The 17,806-nt window shown below is 43.8% G+C and overlaps 1 protein-coding gene across 6 annotated transcripts in view; it reads left to right on the forward strand.

Moving 5' to 3' along the window:
- The first annotated feature begins 7,527 nt into the window (after positions 1–7,527).
- The window catches only part of MELK (maternal embryonic leucine zipper kinase), a 34,100-nt gene continuing 23,821 nt past the window's right edge, over positions 7,528–17,806 (forward strand). For 3 of the 6 annotated variants that reach the window (XM_085567719.1, XM_085567717.1, XM_085567720.1), the window contains exons 1-9: positions 7,528–7,554; positions 7,806–7,907; positions 8,194–8,279; positions 8,695–8,811; positions 9,332–9,475; positions 10,997–11,065; positions 12,165–12,257; positions 14,446–14,544; positions 17,447–17,515. In XM_085567719.1, the coding sequence (XP_085423845.1) occupies positions 7,844–7,907; positions 8,194–8,279; positions 8,695–8,811; positions 9,332–9,475; positions 10,997–11,065; positions 12,165–12,257; positions 14,446–14,544; positions 17,447–17,515 (741 nt within the window). In that variant the 5' untranslated portion in view covers positions 7,528–7,554; positions 7,806–7,843. Of the gene's footprint in view, positions 7,634–7,692; positions 7,908–8,193; positions 8,280–8,694; positions 8,812–9,331; positions 9,476–10,996; positions 11,066–12,164; positions 12,258–14,445; positions 14,545–17,446; positions 17,516–17,806 lie in introns of those variants that run through there. The other 3 variants (XM_085567718.1, XM_085567721.1, XM_085567722.1) reach the window with 2 other exon arrangements.

Consider the following 17,806-nt stretch of genomic DNA (forward strand, 5'->3'; position numbering starts at 1 on the left):
AACAGAAAGGAGATGTGGGAGATCAGACAGCAACTGAAGATGAACCAGGTAATGCCACTGACCTCTTGGCCCTGGTACAGTGGAAACCATGGGAAAGATAAACTCAAGGCAAGAACAAAAGTGAAGACATCATGTCTGGTCATTCTGACCACTCTGATGAGAGAAGATGTAACAAGGACATTGTTAATGCAAAAGACTGTAACACGGACTTGATAACCAAAAAGACTGTTTTACTAAGTGAACAAGGGTCTGTGTGGAAAATTTTGTACAGAACTTAGAGAACCATAAATACTGGTGACTAGTGTAAGAAACTGGCTTTGCATGCATAGCATGATCCCGTGTCTCTCAATCCCCACAGGGACCCAGGGCTGGGGGATGGGAACTGGTCAGGTCCAGGGCTGCTAATGGGCACTGGCGACATCGGGCTGGGTGATGGATGCAGGGGTGTCTAGGACTAGGTGACAAGAGTTGATTTGTTCCAGGTCAAGCTGACAGCAACTGAAGGAGGGTGTCACTTCATTATTTCCTGCCCCTTTTTTCCCTCATATTTCCAACATTTCTCCCTTAATAATTCTCAGATGAACAGCCTGATACTGCCCCATCAATACCAGTAAGAGACAGCCCATCTGCCAGCAGTATGGGTGGCAGCACTCCTGCACACACAAGGGGCCAATGGACCTGCAAGCTGCCTCTTCTGACAGAAGCAGCCAGAAGCTGACTGCTTCTGCCAGGGGCAAGAGAACAGTCATCACCACAGCCAGCAACAGCCACCTACTGCTTGTCCCCATTGCTCAGGACATCCAGAGTGAGTAAGGTACAGCCACAGATGTTGATCCACAGAGCTTCAGGGCTGCACCACACCACAACTAAGCCTGTGTTGCAGGTGCAAAGGACAAGAACCAGATCCCTGTGTTGCTCATAAGAACTACATGTGGAGCCAGAGACATGGCCAGCAGCCGGCAGAATGGTGGAATTTGGCACACAGCATGGCTTCATCAGCTTCCCTGGGCAGAGATGCAGGGACATGGCAGTGGACAGAGCAACATTGTTAAATGCAACCTCAGCAGCAGGTCTCTGCTGGCACACCACAAGACTGCAAAGGATCTGAGCATTGTGTCTAAGACAGAGCCTTCACAGGACATTATCATGCTTCCCCTTCATATTTCTTGCGCTTCTCCCCTTTTTTCCTCACACCTTTCCCTTACTGTTTCTCATACTTTCCCCTTACTTTCTTTTTCACATTTTCTCTCACATTTCTTGCACTTCTCCCTTCACATCTCCTTGTCCTTTTCTTTCCTCGGTTTTCCATTCTTTCACATTTCCAACACTTTTCATTCCCATTTGTCTCACTTTGCCTCTCACATTGGCAGCCCTTTTTCTCCCTTCACATTTCCTACCCTTTCCCCTGACATTTCTCACACATTTCCCGTCATCTTTCTTTCTGGTGACACTTTCCATGTCACATTTCACACCCTTCTTTCTCCTATGGTTTCCTGCCTTTTTCCCCACTCATTGTTCACCTTTCCCTTCACCCTTCTCCCACTTCCTACCATCTTTTCCCCTTGTTTCCTGCCCTCTTGCTCTCACACTTCCCACACCTCTCCCCTCATGTTTCCCACATTTGTCCCCTCACACTTCTCAAAATTTTCCTCTCAAGTTTCTCACACTTTTTTCATCATGTTTCATGCCCTTTTCCTCTCCCATTTCCTGGTCTTCTTCTCCTCTCACATTTCTTACTCTTTCCTCCTCATCTTTCCTGCCCTTTTCTCCCCTCATGCTTTCCTCCCTTTTTTCACTCCTGCATCCTGCTCTGTCCCCCACATTTCCTGCTTTTTAAATAACTGGCAGATGAGGTTACAAATTGCCTTGTGTTTCTCTGTGTATACAGAACAAAGCTGCAATACTGCATTACTAAAGCTATTGTCTGTGATAACCCCGGCCTTGCTCTGGGTCTTATGTGGTGGTGAAATTCCTCCTCCAACCCGTGCTTCCAAAGAAAAACTCCGCAGGCTTTAGCTGTTCGGTTTCAAGGTAGTTTATTGCTAGTTATCTAACAGATTATGTTCTTGGACTGCGGCTATTTGATCAGCAGCCTACACACACTGACATCCTCTCTATCTGCTGTCTTCTTCGTCTCTCCCCCCGCCCAGGGCTGCTGCTATCTTTTATATGATACATTACGTATAACATGTTTACAATTATTCCCCAATACCTACTACCTATGTTGCCAAGTGTTTTTCTACTCTAAACCAATCTGTGAGTGCCAACATCACCAAGAACATGGAGGTAAGGAAAAAGAAGGAGGAAGAACAGGATCAGCCCACTTTCCTCCATCTTAGAACTTCTGACCCCCATGTACAAAGTGAAAACCCCCCTGTACAATACTAAAAAAAAAATTTCCCCTCTACTTTGTAATTACTTTTACTATACTGTCTAACCTTTTGTGACTGCTTGTTCCACCTCCAAAGTTGGCAATTCATTCCATGGCTCAAACTCAAAATCAAAGCTGTTTCCAGCTGTCTGCCAAGGTCTAAAATGCTTCTGACCAAGGCCTGGAACCTCTAAAAATGTCTGAGAGACATTTTGAGTTCCCACAATTGTCTATTAATCATCTAAACATACAATCACACTGCTCCAGGGCAGACAGACACAGGGTCTTGAGCAGGATGGCTCTAGGTGGCCCCAGGGTTTTTCTAGGGACAGCAACAGGTGGCTGAGGCTAGGACAGGAGCAGTTGTGGGGAGCCCTTGGAGGGACTGCCTCCTTGGGACAATATACAGGCCACTACCATGAGCATAGCACCAGCCCCTGCATGAGAGGTCTCACACGGGTCCCAGTGACTGCAGGTGGGGACACCCTTCCCAGGTGGGGCTGACATAAATAGTCCTAAGTCATATTGCTTACAGTATCTCAACTGGATCAAGAAAAACTGAGTTGCATTGTTTAAAGTTTCAAAAACCATAAAAAAGTTGCCTAACCAAGGCAAGAAGGTGCTCAAACAAGCCAGCAGGGCAGGAGACAATGCTTGAGTCCTGTTCTCAGGTCACATGTGATGATGAACGGAGAAAGGTGGAGACAATTCCCCAAACCAGACCATTTCCCAAATTGCATTGCATGCTCCACTTTAAGGTGTACACCTCTGCATATGTAAATGGCTTCTGAGAAGTGAAGAGAATTCTGGGAATTTAGATATCATGTATACTTTGTATACAAGTGAAAATTCTGGAACTTTGCATGTGCTGTATACATTAGGAGGAACAGTGTCCCCCAGAACCAAAATAATGTCTACCTCCTAATACTGAAATTTCAGTGTTAAGAGTGTTACTCTTCCTGACATTTCAGGGACATGACATGCACTCTTTCTCATGTTTTGCTTTCCCAGACTGAGATTTGGAAATTGTTTTTTCTTTGCTGTGTTGCACTGCTTCTTTCTTGTACATAACATGACATCTCAATCATTTTACTCTAAGAAATGGGAATAAAAGGGTTCATATGAGCATTCACATATTCTCTTGGTATCATCCTGCAGAGATTCCAAGTCTCAGGCAGCAGATACAGTGAAGTGGGGAAGGCCTGTTTGTTGCGGGGCTCCAAGGTGAGAAGTTGACACTATGGCAGGAGCTGGTTCCTGAATGGTTGCCATGACCTTTGACAGCCTCTCCATCCGATCCAGCCTGGGGATGCCTGAGGAAAACTGGCAAGTCAGGGCTGCCACTGCACCTGGCACAGGTTGGGCATTTCCTGGACAAGGTCACAAGGGTTATGGAGCCACAGGACCACTATGGGTAGCCCCTCAGGAGTTTCCCAGCCAGAGCCTGTACTGTGCTAAAGATGGAAAACACCTCATAGATCCAAGATGGTGGCAGTTTAGTAAAAGAAATGCAAAGGTCGCGTGTGCAAAGGAGAAGAAAAGTACTGCAAAAAGAGCTGAGGGGCTGATGTCCCTGTGGGTCCCAATACTCCTTCCAACTCCACAAGAGACACTGGAGACGAGACAAGGGGGATGTTTGGAAGATGGGGACTGGGTGTCCTGGTGGGTCCCTATGAGGGCACAAGGACAAAGGGAGCTGGTGGATCTCCACAGAAATATAGAACTAAGGGGACTGGTGGACTGCTTGTCAGGATGCAGGGACAAGGATGTCTGGTGGATCCCCACAGGGACACGGAATTGGGGGCAGAAGGGCCCCCTGGGTGAGGAACACGGCCCCTAGCCATTGGGAGGTCTCACCCCAGAGGTTTTTCTGTAATGTCACAATCATGGCTACAAGCCCTGTTCTGAGGCATGAAGAAACAGAAGAGCAGGACACCTGGGTGGACACATGTGTCTTGGTCTTTGAGCTGAATAGGGGTGTTTCTGAGCTCAGGAACACCTGAGCATCAGCTTCAAGCCTCATCAGGACTTGGCATCATTCAGCAGGTACCAGATGAGAAGCCGGTGCATGGATCATCCAAGGAAGATTTAAACAGCTCTAGGAAGTCTGAGTGACCTGGAATGAGGTGAACAGGAGTGCATAACCCAGGACATGGCATGGAATGGCAGTGAGGGCCTACCATGGCAGCTGGCACGTGGTTCACCCAGGCAGGGCTGTTTCCTGCCCTTTTCTTCCTTCACATTCCCTTACCTTTTGTCACAATCTGCTTATAGCGGGGTGTCGTGATGGTTCGTTAGCCGATCCCAAAGTGCAAAAGACAAACAGCAGGTTAATCACAACAAATGCACCTTTATTAGGGGCCAAAACAATAAATGTGATAGTGGGATCAGAAAAGAAATAAAAAGGATATATAGAGAGAGAGAGAGAAGGGGGGATGGGAATAGCTACCAACACAGGCAGAGTCCTCACTGGTCCGGATGATGGGGATCCGTCTTGTTGTGTTGGGGAGAGTCTCCAACGTGCTACCTAATCCAGGGGTCCAGTTATAGTCCACAGAGGGAAAAGGGGGGAACAGGCAGAACAAGGAGAGTCTATTGAAATTTATATGGGGGGAACAGGTGTATCTACAGAAAATCATCCAGGCTGAACAAACACAATGAAGAATAAGTCCATTGAAGTTACTGGAGAAGAACAGGTCAGGTCATTCTCTCCACCCCCCCCACTGTTTGTGGTAAGGGTCTCAGTCTCAGTCCTTGGGGAGAGGGTTCTTGATCTCTGTCTGTCACGGTGGTAGTGAGGCAGATGAGGGGTCTTCAGTGAGAGACCACCAGAGTCATCCCAACAGTTCATTCAGCTTAAGGGTGGAGAGTGAAGCAGGAATTGCAGTAGGCCGCTCCGTGCTGGGTCCACGCTGGGTCTTCGCCAAGTCCTTGCCAAGTCCTTGCCGGGACTTGTTGGGAACAGCAATGTAAACGGTTCAGCGGCTGCACCTGCACTGTTGCCTTCTCCAAGCCGGAACTGCAGAGGGGGAAGGGAGTTCTTGCTCATGGCAATCGGCAGGCAAATGAGTGATGGTCTTCAGACGGCCTCTTACACCTTTTTACCTTATGTCTCCTGTCCTTTTTCTCTCACATTTCCCACCTTTTAAATAATTTGACAGACTGTAGAAGCAGCAGCCTGCTTGGGCTGTCCTGACCTTGATTAACAGCTCTTCATCCATGGGACAGTGTTGCTTCTCTTTCGACCGCCGCTTTGCTCTTGGGGGTTCCTCGCCGCTGTCCCCCGTCCCTCCCCGGCCCCCCGGGACCCTCCGGCTAGCTGTCCCCTCCGGGGCCGGGGTTTTCCGCGGTCCCGCTGCCTGGGCTTACCAGGCAGCGTCTGGGTTAGCACGGTCCGAGCTGTGGCGCTGCCTCAGTCGCCGCTAGGGTTCGAGATAAAGAGACCAAGAGAGACCAATGGTATGCTTGTCCAGATAGATTGTATTGCCTGAAGCATTGCAGTGACCAAAGGCCCTGGGCTATTGCCCAGATACAGTTTTATACAGCAAAATTAAGAGATAAGGTCTTAAACAATAGAGACAGTGTTCAGCTAAGGCACATCAGAACCACCCCAGGGGCCGGGTCCAATAGGAACTGCTCAGGGGTGGGGAGAAGGGGGTCTACAGAGGAATGCTGAAGCGGGACTTTCCCGAAACAGTGGAGCATACATAAATGTATCTTTTACCTCAGTTTACCATTCCCAAGGCCTTTCTAATACAATGAGGCATACATGAATGTATCCTTTTCCTCAGTTTACCATTCCCAAGGCCTTTCTAAAACCTTCCTCCACGCTACCATGCCAGCATGACTGCAACAGGACAGTACATACCAAAGGATCAAATACATCCATAAATACCTGTGCTTTGATGTACACTCCTGAAAACTGGGCTGTGAATGCATGTGGGATGAATTTTAAGAGCTAGAAACATCAGCTCTACTCTTATTTTGTGTGGTTACTTTCTCTCTCCTACTGGTTGGCTGTGTAATTGATCCTAAAACTTGTACACAAAAGTAACATATAAATACTCAAGTGTGGTTAATAAAGACAATCCTGCTTGAAGACAAAGTGGTGGTCTGTTATTGTCACTTGCTACACAAACAAAGTTAAAAACTGGCTTCTATATCTTTGTACAAACTGGGCATCATGAAGCTGTCACAGGGCTCTTCCTCTGGCCAAGAAAGCCTCCTCCATCCTGAGGGAGCCACACAAGCTAGTTTTGCTGTGGACATTTTGATAAGAGTTTATGATTTTGCAACCCAATTTCCCCCCATGTTTCCTGCCCATTTTCCCTCACATTTGCCATACTTACCCCACACACACTTCTTGCATTTTCCCCATACTGTTTTCTTGCGCTTTCTTCTCCTCAGATGTCCTGTCATTTTCCCCCTCATGTTTCCCACTCTTTTCCCCTCATGCTTCTCACACTTTCCCCCTCACGTTTCCTGGCCTTATTCCAGTCATGTTTCCCACTCTCTTCCCGTCACATTTCCTGCCCTTTCTCCTCTCATGCTTTCCTCCAATCCCTGACGTTTCCTGCCTCTTTAAATAGCAGGCAAACAGGGGTACAAACTGTCTTGTGTTTCTTCACGCGCAGAGAGCAAAGCTGCAATACTGCATTAATGAACCTATTGTCTATTAAGAGTCATCTAAACATATACCTCATACTGGAGACTCTCGCCTGCCCGGCGCTGCTCCGACCGAAGAGACACCGTGCATCGGACAGGCCACCCCAGGACGCCCCGGAGCGGTGCTGGGAATGGCAGCCACGGCCGGCCGGGGCTTTGGCGGGAGAGCCCGCGGGGAGCGGCGGGAGGCACCATCTCCTCGGGGCAACGGCCTCTGCCGGCATCTTGTGCGTGTCGCCATCCCCTGCGGCGCGGACCCCGCTCTAGTCCTGATCGCTGCTCCTGAATACGCTCTTTCTGGAAGAGGCAGGCGCTGTTTTCTGTCTCCGTAGGGACTGGTCTCGGCAGAACCCGCCCCCGTTAGCAGCCAGCCGGCAGCAGAGACCTTCCCACTCTGGCAGCGCCCTCCCCGTCTGCCTCCCTCCCGGCATACCCGTGCCTTCCACGCCCGTTCCGGTTTGGCGGCGCGCGGAGATTGGCTTTTCGATCCCGACGGCCGGAAGCGGGACATTTGAACGGTAACGGACTATCTAGGCTGCTCCGCTGTGGGGTCGCTGCCTCGGGACGGCTCCTGCCGGCAGCGCCCGGAGAAACGGGGTGGGACTCGAGGTCTTCTTGCCGCTGCGACTCGGGGTCGCGGCGCTCCTGCGCTTGTCGCCTGGGAGCCGTGACAGATCCGTGGAAACAGCAGCCGCCTTCCTCGGGGGCTGCTGCTGAGTCGCTTCCTGTGCACGAAAGCCTAAGCACAATTTGCGGTCTCCCCGTGTAGGTGCTGAGAAGAGCTGCCTGCGTCCTGCGGGTCGCAGAATGGCCGGAGATGACTATGAGGAAATTCTCAAGTACTATGAATTACACGGAACAGTCGGCACAGGTGGGCTCAGTCTGTGAATGCAAACAAGTGTGTGTGATATGTGGACTCACCTCGATGTTTTTCTGAAAGATTAACTGTTACTTCAGAATCCGTGGGTCATGTTTTCTCTGTGTATTTTGTGGGGCGCAACTGTAGAACTAACTGGAAGGTGGTGGCAGCAATTGCTTCTTCCTCTGGAAATGATGCTACATGCTGTGCATATGGTATTTACTTCAGGGCAACTGAGATCAAGGTGAGAAAGCTTGTCACCATGCAGAACTTTATACATTTCTGTTTCAAATTCTAGGTGGGTTTGCAAAGGTAAAACTTGCGCGACATCGTCTCACTGGTGAAAAAGTTGCAATAAAAATCATGGACAAGCTTGCTTTACAGGTAATCCAAAAGATACTTCAGAGCTAGTCATGTGCTGTTCCTGTGGAGTTCTCAGGAGTGCAGGTGCAACCTGTCACTGTGGCTAGTGATAGAGTCTGTAAAATTGAAAGAATTTTAAAGGCACCACAAATCCTGTGCCCTTCTATGAAGAGGCCAATGTTCCCTGGCTGTAAAACTGAGACAGTTACAGCTTTAAATATTAAGCAACTAAATAAACTACTGTAAGTCAAATGGAGTGCTGATGAGAATAGTAGCACAAATCTGCCCCTTTGGGTTTTACTGACCAGTGTGTGAGGAGGGCAGGTGAGCAGCAACAGAGCTGGTGCTGGCTTGAGTTTGAGCAGTTCTGATGTGCGGGTTTACTTTAGGTACAGGCTGTCAAACTACTTCATACCTTGCTGTTGTGATCTTTTAGGATGACTTGCCTCGTGTTAAATTAGAAATCGATGCCATGAAGAACTTGAGTCACCAGCACATTTGCCGGTTGTATCATGTGATTGAGACACCCAAGAAAATATTCATGGTTTTAGAGGTAAGGAATGGTGTTTCTGCTATAGCAAAAATCTCTGGGTTTAGCCATAGCAGTAGATGGTATCAGAGTCCAAATGGAACAATTCTTAGAAAATAATCTCAATGATGAGTGTGTCCAAGGTGCTGTAGTTTAAAAATGAAGCTGATAATGTATTCTGTCTCACTGTAAAGCCACTTTTCACTGTTTGCAATAAACAAACTGACTTTTATTCCCACCTTGCACTCCAAAAAACAGCACCAGCAGGATATGTGGGATCTGAGAAATGCCATTGAGCTGTCATGTCTTGGGCAGTTTCTGTCATCTGTGCTGGTAGTGTGAGATGTCTGTGGCAAGCATCAGGCAAGAGTTGGGCTCTTGCTCTTGTTGGATCTGTTGCATGCATGCCTGGGGCATGCCCATGGGTGCTGCTGGGATTAAGCAGAGGGAAGGAAAGAGAAGAGTGCCTTCTTGCTGTCCAGTGCCCTTGTTCATGTTTACATTTCATGACTGTAAGTATTCTTTTTTTCCTGCTTTCATGCAGTACTGTCCTGGAGGAGAACTGTTTGATTACATAATTTCCAAGGATCACCTTTCCGAGGAGGAAGCTCGCATATTTTTTCGGCAGATTGTTTCAGCAATTGCATATGTGCACAGTCAGGGATATGCCCACAGGGATCTCAAACCAGTAAGTCAAAACAGTAGTTGAATTTGCATAAATAATAGTGAACACCCACTTTCATTTCTCTGAATCGAGCTGGTGTGAATTGTCTTCTCTGTTCTCCTGTGCTTAGAGCTTTTAGTTAATATTTGCTGAAAAAGCATTATTTTTACTTATTGCTTTGTTCCTCAACTGAGCTGGATGTAGCTGTATCTGAGGAAGGAACCTCCTCTGGAAGAAAAGCAGAATATTGCACTTCAGTTGAGAGTGGAGCAGACACAGATTTGATTTTGACTGCTGGTTAGGCATTTTTGCTATCCCCTTTATTCCAGCATGTACCCAGGGAGAGCTTTAGGGTTCCTCTCTATTGTGCAAACTGTTCTGTTCTGACATTTAAGGGAAAATGTGACTCCTGCACTGTAAACAATTAAGGACAGAACAGGGATGTGCCAAAACACTGATCCTGTGGCTTTGCTATCACCACAGGAATTAAGCATGGGCTTAGGGAATGGAAGACTTGAGACTATTTCTCCTAGAAGGAGTTAGAAGTTTGCATGTTTAGAGACACTGATAACTGAGAAAAGCAAATTCTTTGCGTACATGCATTTTACTAGACAGATTATGAAATCCTTGTCTCCGAAGAGCTTCTCTCCAGGCAAAGCCTTCTGTGTCCCTCTTGGAAAGATTTGGATTGTAGCTGGAGACCTGATGGATTCATAGGATTGTGAGAGAACTTGGTTGGGAATTGACTTCTAGTGGCTTCTGCTTTTATCTCCTGTTTAAAACAATGTCAGATCAAACTTCTTCATCCATTCACATCTTGGACCTCTCCCTAAGATGAGACACCATAATGTTGCTGGGAAACCTGTTAAGATCTTCACTTTGTTTTTTATGAGAAAGGCATTTTCTTAGTACCAGTCTGAAAGTCTCCTGAGGCTCATTAACTGTCATTATCACACCGTGTGCTTCTTTGGTGGGGCTGATGCTGTCTCTGCACCCCCTTTATAGGAATGAAAAGATTGCCATGAGGTCTCCACTGAAGTTTTTTCACCTACCTACAGGCTGAAAAATCATCTTTCCCTCAGCTTTCTCATGGAAAAAGTGCTCCAGCACCTTGGACAGGCTGGTTTCCATCCACAGAGTTTACCTCAGTTTGGTGTCTTTCATCTGCTAGAGGGTGGGCATAAACTGAATGTACTGTTCTCACTGTGGTGAACAGAGGGAAAATGGCTTCTCCCACTTTGCCAGCTCTGCTTCTTTTCATACTATCTGGGATATCACTGGCTGCATTTTCTGCCAGGGCAGGCTGCTGCTTCACAGTTTTTGCTTTCTGTGTAGCAACCCCCTAGGCCTTTCTGAGGAGGTAGGAGCTTGTATTCCCTATCTGGAATATAGGATATATTCATTACCAACAGACCAAAATATCCAGAGAAGAGCTTCAGGTAAATTATGGCTGGTAATGGGAAGAAGAAATAGGGTGAAAGAAAATGTGGTTTCTTGGATACTTGGCATTATGTAAGAATTCATTACCACTTTCTCTTTTACTAGGAAAATTTGCTGATTGATGGGGAGCATAATCTGAAGCTGATAGACTTTGGACTTTGTGCAAAGCCAAAGGTAAGGGTGTCAGTGGCTCTCATAGCAGAGTTTAAGCAAATACAGTGCACACCTAAAAATGGCAGGCGTGACTTCAGGGTGCAGTGCAGAGCCTTGCCCTGAATTTGAGCTGTTGGTGCAGTTGTCCCACTGTTAATTGCTTGGTATGGCCTTAACAGTGTGAGCCAGTTTTACACTTACTGCACGGAATATCCGTTTTTCTCCTCTTACACTTCATCTTTCATCCCAGTATGAGACACAGATTGCCATGTGTGTATCTACTTGTGTGTAGAGTATCTACTCCCACAAAGCACTGTAAAGCTTATCTTGGTGTCCATTTGCCCCCAGTAATTTTCAATGGCTTGTGTAGTTTTCATAGGATTTGTCTATGTGTAGATTGTGGATCAAATCAAATAGATTCCCCTTACCTTTACAAAGCCTCTGGATCCACATGGTGGTACCGAGTTCTTTAACAAGTTTAAAGTTTGTTTCTACAATGCTGCTCTGTTTGTCATTTTCACAGATGGGTGCTGGGAAGAAGGAATTTAATGGAAAGAAGATCTTATTGATCCAATGTCCACAGATTGTTTTAGCTGAGTCAAGTTAAAGCACCTTGCAGGAAATTGGGAGTATTAGACCATCATCTTGGTGGTTCAATGTCATCTCACACTGATCTACTTAAAACAAAACCCAGGCTAAGGAATAACACATTTTTAATAAGGAAGCATTTTAGTGGCTTTTCATGAAGTTATTGCCTTAAATATTTATCAAAATATCCAACCAGCTTCATGCCCAGTAGCTCTTGGATTAATGATTCCCAAGTTCCATCTGTTTTCTTTCTGGTCACAAAAGGAAGTATTCCTATCACAGGAGGAGCTGCGAAAAAGGCTGCTGGGATAATATGTGAAGGAGCAGCTTGGGATCTAAACATTTATAAGACTCTCCTGGTCCTGTACAGTTTTTGCCTGGTGAAGCCAATTATTATGTCAAAGCAAAATGTCAGATGATTGTATATAGCATTGGAAAATGAAGCTTCTGAGGCCTCTGATATGTTGTTGCTAGAAGACACCATTACTCCTAGAGCCAGTGCTTCTTTGTCATCAGTTTTGTCTTATTCTAGGGTGGCCTTGATTACCATCTGAACACCTGCTGTGGAAGCCCAGCTTATGCGGCACCAGAGCTGATTCAGGGCAAAGCATACATTGGCTCAGAGGTAGGTGATACAATTATGGGCTAGGGTGTTTTTTTTCTGTGTGCACCATGTATTTAAAGCTGGTGAGATTCAGATCTACTCCCATATTGTCTTCAATGTCATGTTGCCTCAGTGGTGCTCACTGTGATTGAGAGCAGTCACAACCTGGAATAGCTCCTGACCACAGGTTCTGCATCTGACTTTTTCATCTCTGACTAATTCTTCACTGTCCTAACTACCACATTATTCCAGGCAGAAATTTGTTCTGTTAGTTTTCCAATTCTTGTAGCAAATTTCTATGTGGTCTCAGTATCTTGTATACTTTGCCTTTGAAATCTAGGAAAACTTATTCTTTGTACTGGGCAGTGTAGTAAAATTAAAGAGAACAAAAACTGTGACATTTATTCTGCTTTGATTCGATGTCTAGAATATTGGGGTCTGCTACATGTCAATTCAAAATGCTGCAATTTCAGTCTCCTCAAACTTCCTATCTGTGCTGTTGTATGGAGTCAGTCTTTTTTCATTTACCTCCTTTGCACCACTGTCTCTGACCTCTATTTCTTGCTTTCTTTTAGTTTTCCACAAAGTCAGTGTGTTGCAGCCTGAACTGCTACAAGTAAAGTCCAGGGTAAAGAAGCAGAAAAGGTCTTTGCATGGTATCCACAGATGTTTAATTCAGCTGCCCCATGAGGTGCTCAGCATTCCCCCAGCACACCCATCTCCCAGATCTCTCTACCCTGTCCGGAGGGGTCAGGGTGTGAACCTGGCCTCTGGGCAGTACAAAGATGAGGGCCAGTCAGGGAATAGGGAGGGTGTGGCTCAGGGCCATAGGAGAAGACGTAGGAACAGGGAAACCATCAAATGGAGTCTGACAGCTTTTTGAGGAAAGCTTCTTGTGTCTCCCTAAAGCAGGGAAATGTCCCCCAGGGTCTCCACATCAGTGCTTCTCAAACTTCCTTTATCTTTATGACTGAACTGGGAATTGCAGTATGAGGCAAGTAGACCTTTTCATGTCTATACAGAAAAGTAACAGTGAGGCTTTAAAGCTGGTAGTTACTGTACTGACAGCTGTCATAATCACAAATACTTTTGCGTACAAAATCCCTTCAGATGAGTTGGATTTCCTTTTTGTCAGTGAGTTCCTTGTAGGTTGAATGTAATGCAGCAATTTCGTGACCTAAGGAACAGAGTAATGGTTTTAATAGTGCTCTAGTTTCAGTGAATTGAAAATTGTGTGCTTTCCCTGTGTGATAAATGAATATGATTCATGCTAATAATTGTAACTATATTGATATTTTAGAAAATATTTGTTAAAAAGTAATAGAGAAAAATGATATGTAATTAGTGTCACAAAACAGATGTTTTCAGATGTTTATGAGAAAATAGGGTATAAGATGGAGTGTTTGAGATAAGCAATATCCTGAAAAAAAAATGGCCTTAGGATGAATAAAGTTAAGAAAACTTCCAGAGCAGAATTGGCATTGATGAACAGAGTCAAGATGACTCCCGAGACAGGATCAGCCTCGAGATGAATAAAACTGGGACAGTTCCAGATAAGGAATTTAAAATAGTGGTCATATCTGTGAAATAATAAGACTTATTTGGAACATAATGCTTACTTACATAATACAAAGCTTAGTGCACATGCACAACTTGCTGGGTTATTCAGAGGACAGTGAGGAAGAGTGTGAGCCTTCTTCTGAAAAGAGCACCGAAAAGCCAAGAAGTAGCTCCAAGTGGACCATGCACCATGCAGTATAGTGACATAGATTTCAAGAATCAAAAATAGGAGGAGATTTATAAGAACATATTGAAGAATATGTATTAGCATACAGTATATAAGTTGTGTTTGGATTCTTCTGCCTTTTGTATGTGAGGCAGGGTGGGAAGCCCTCCCCGTCGAACCCCAATTGATTGGTTTGGCTTATGCTTTATCCAAACCACTGCCAAATTTGGTTTTATAACTACTCAATTGTATTATTTTATATAAAATTGCTGGTCAATTAAAATAGTTGCTAAATTTTAATTTTGTGCTTTATTAAATTGGACATATAGGGACCTCATTCATAACAACTTGGACTATAAGAGTTCTGTCGAGAGTTAAGGAACCTCTTTCCACAAGTTTCGTGTGGGCTTTGCCAAAAGGTGACAATGATAGATCATAATTTTAAACAGATGAGGTTTGTGAACTCTCACTTTCATTTTTTAGGCAGATATTTGGAGTATGGGAGTACTGCTGTATGCTCTACTGTGTGGCTTTCTTCCCTTTGATGATGATAATGTCATGGCTGTCTACAGGAAGATCACGGTAGGTACTGATGATACTAGAATACATGAGGAACAGGAATCACTAAGCATTATGGGAATTTTTATTTTCTCATTTGAGCAAAAAAGGCTTATCTGCTGAATTTTATTATGCTTTGCTTCTCTTTTGATCAGTATTTTGTGGATTTGTTTCTTTTTTCCCTCATCCGGTGCAGTACTCCAGCTTGGTCCAATGATATGTAGAAAAGTGAGTCTCAGGAAAAGCATTCTCTTGCTTGTGGGCTGGACTTTTGTATCTGAGTGTTTGTCTTCTCCCTAAAAAACTACTAAAAATACCCTTTTGAATGCCAGCCACTCTCATGTCTAGGAAAAGCAGGATGCTGCCTCTGGTATTACATATTCTTCCAAAAGGAGTTGAATAAATAGTACATAGTAAAATTAAGTCATTGATTGTTTCCCTGTAAACTCCTCGTGATGTAGCTGAACAGCTGTTGTTCCTCATCACACATGCATCTCTGCCAGCCACTTCTGAGCTGCCATAAAAATCTGGGTTGATGAAGCTTGGTCTGAGTGGGATGATGAAGAGCAGTGCAGAGTAATTGCTTTGTAGTCTTCTGTCTCATTCTCCTCTCACCAAGAGTCTGATATGTCTTTAGAAGGACAGCAAAAAAACCTCCTTGAGAGTATTCAAGGACTACTTTGTCAGGGGGCAACTGACACTGGTTTGCACAGGAAATGTTTTCAGCGTGCATAGCAGTTTGACCTCTGTGAAGCACCTGATTATTTCAATAGAGTGTGGATTTCTAATCTGGAATTGGAGTACATTTGAGTACCTTGACAGAAGGAAGTATCTTGACTAGGAAGCTTAGTTTGATTTATGGACGAGAGCTTTAAAAAATAAGAAAAAGGGAAAAAAATAATCAAAGACTACCTAATCCAAAGAGATTGTGTAAAGGTGCTAATGTTCAGATGAGATGCCAGTAAAATTACATGACTTCGCACCTCATATAGTCATAGAATGTCTTGAGTTGGAAGAGAGCAAAAAGGATCAAGTCCAACTCCCTGCTCTTTGCAAGACTACCTAAACTAAACCATGTGATTAGGAGTCTTGTCCAAATAATGCTAGCAAACACTTAATTTCTCATTGAAATTGCTATTAAGTGTAAGCAACGGTTGTTGAGCTGCTTTTCCCTCTTTGCTTCTGGTGTGAACCCAGAAAGTCAGAGCACATTGAGAACATGTTCACTTGTGAGCATGCTGTCATAGGATGACGAAACCCTTTTTGGTACTCATTACACCAAGATGCAGAACCTGGTAAATGATCCAACTGCTTAAGGCATTCACTAAGCTGAGAACTCAGATGTGAAATTGAGATCTTAATTAAGAATATTAAAAATGACTCTGTGTAGTTACCATTGTCCAGTATGGACAGGAACTATGAACTGAGATGTTTGGAGCAATGCAGTGTCTGCCAGTGGAATATGTTGAAGTGAGCTGAAACAACAAATGAGGTTATAAAGCTTAGTTTGGGAGCAGTCAAAAACTAATCATGTTGCAGGTGTTAAGATGCATACTTGCTATTTCCACTCTGAATTTTTTTTAATTTTATGTGGTTGTGAATTGAAAATTGTTTCAAATGAAGAAACCCACTATTGTGGAATTAGTTTCACACATTTTAAATCCTGAAATTTATTGTAATCCAATCTTGAACCTGTTGCTGCAAATCAAATCTTCTGCTTGAATTCAATTAAAATCATATGCCTTACATGCAGTATTAATTCTATGGAATGTTCTCTTCATTTGTGAATCAGTTGCTTTTTGACTGAAAAATTAAGCTGTGGTATAACTACTGTAAAAAAAAAATATTTCTGGTATGACCTTATGTGCCTGGCAGATATCACAACCAGATATTTACCAGCCAGTATTGCCCACAGTATAATAGATGAGAATTGTTCTTTGTTATGTCATGTTCTGTAGCATTATGCTAAAGCCCAAATGTAGATTACTTGTGTTACTTAGTTTCATAGTAAAGCTGTGTTGTAAAACAGACTACAGAACTATTCCTAAATAACTTTCTAGTAATGTCTGTAAAGATGTAACTGAGTCTTTAATCTGTGATGTCAATGCAATACATACTGTTCTTAGAAATGTGGCTGCATATAATACCAACTGTTTTGTTATTAAGGCACTTGTCTGTAGAAAGAAAACTGCCATTACACAATGATAGTTATGTTACTTGACAATGACTTTGTAGTGATTTTTATTTTTATCTCAGTTTTCGTTCAGAAAGAAATTATTTTTGGTGGTGAATTTGGTTTGGTTTCTAGGTACTGTTACTCCTCACATCTGGCAGTTGTTTTTTTCAATTTTCTTCTAACCAAAACCTTAAAGGAAAACAACAGTGAATAATTATCTTGAAAAAAATCTCACTTGCTAGATCTGTAACCTTTCTCCTGTCTGCTATGTGAGATTGAAAGTTTAGCATTAGATTTAACCTATTCAAAAAAGAATATCCTAATACTGAGGATGCTGTAACTTTAGTGTCTGAAAAGTGATTCCAGGGAATCTTCACATTGCAAAGTGCTAATATCAGTCATTCATAATGCAGTATGTTTGCACTTCTAGAACTTCAGCACTAAGTTGATAGGATGAAGCAAGGCAATGGAGAAAGGAGCAGGTTAGCTGCAAAAGTGGGCGGAGATGGAGGTGTCATACAAGCTGAGTGGACGAAAACTGCAGCTGGTGATTCAAACACGGCATTTTCCTTACTAATGCTGCTAGGTTTTAGTACTGCCATGACATTTATGCAAGTCATCCTTTAAACTAATGTCACAGCTTCCTGCTGCTGTTTTTTTTACAAAGCACAGATGTCACTATTGTCCAAGTAATTTAGTATTCCCTTTTGAGGTTCAGTTTTAGTTCTAAATCCTCTTCTTTTTTTGCAGAGAGGAAAATACAGTACTCCAAACTGGCTCTCTCCTAGCAGTACATTGCTCCTTGATCAAATGCTGCAGGTAAAGGTTATTGTTTCTGTTCAATAGATGTATAAAGTACTGTTTAATTGGTTCAAAGCATTACATCAATTAAATATTTGAAAAACATTCTGTTTTTAAATAAGAAGTTTTTTGAAGAAAAGATTACTATTGCCTTCAGTGAAAAAATCTTTGGGAAAAATGTTTGATTTCAAAAATAATTAGCAAAGTTTACATGATTTAACAAAGTCTTCAAACAGCATACATTTGGTTCTTCTTCATATAAAAACAAGAGTTGTTTTATAGCCCAAATATATATCTGGGCTACACCTA

The sequence above is a fragment of the Lonchura striata genome, chromosome Z (genome assembly GCF_050655825.1).
Source record: "Lonchura striata isolate lonStrDom1 chromosome Z, ASM5065582v1, whole genome shotgun sequence".
NCBI lineage: Eukaryota > Metazoa > Chordata > Aves > Passeriformes > Estrildidae > Lonchura > Lonchura striata.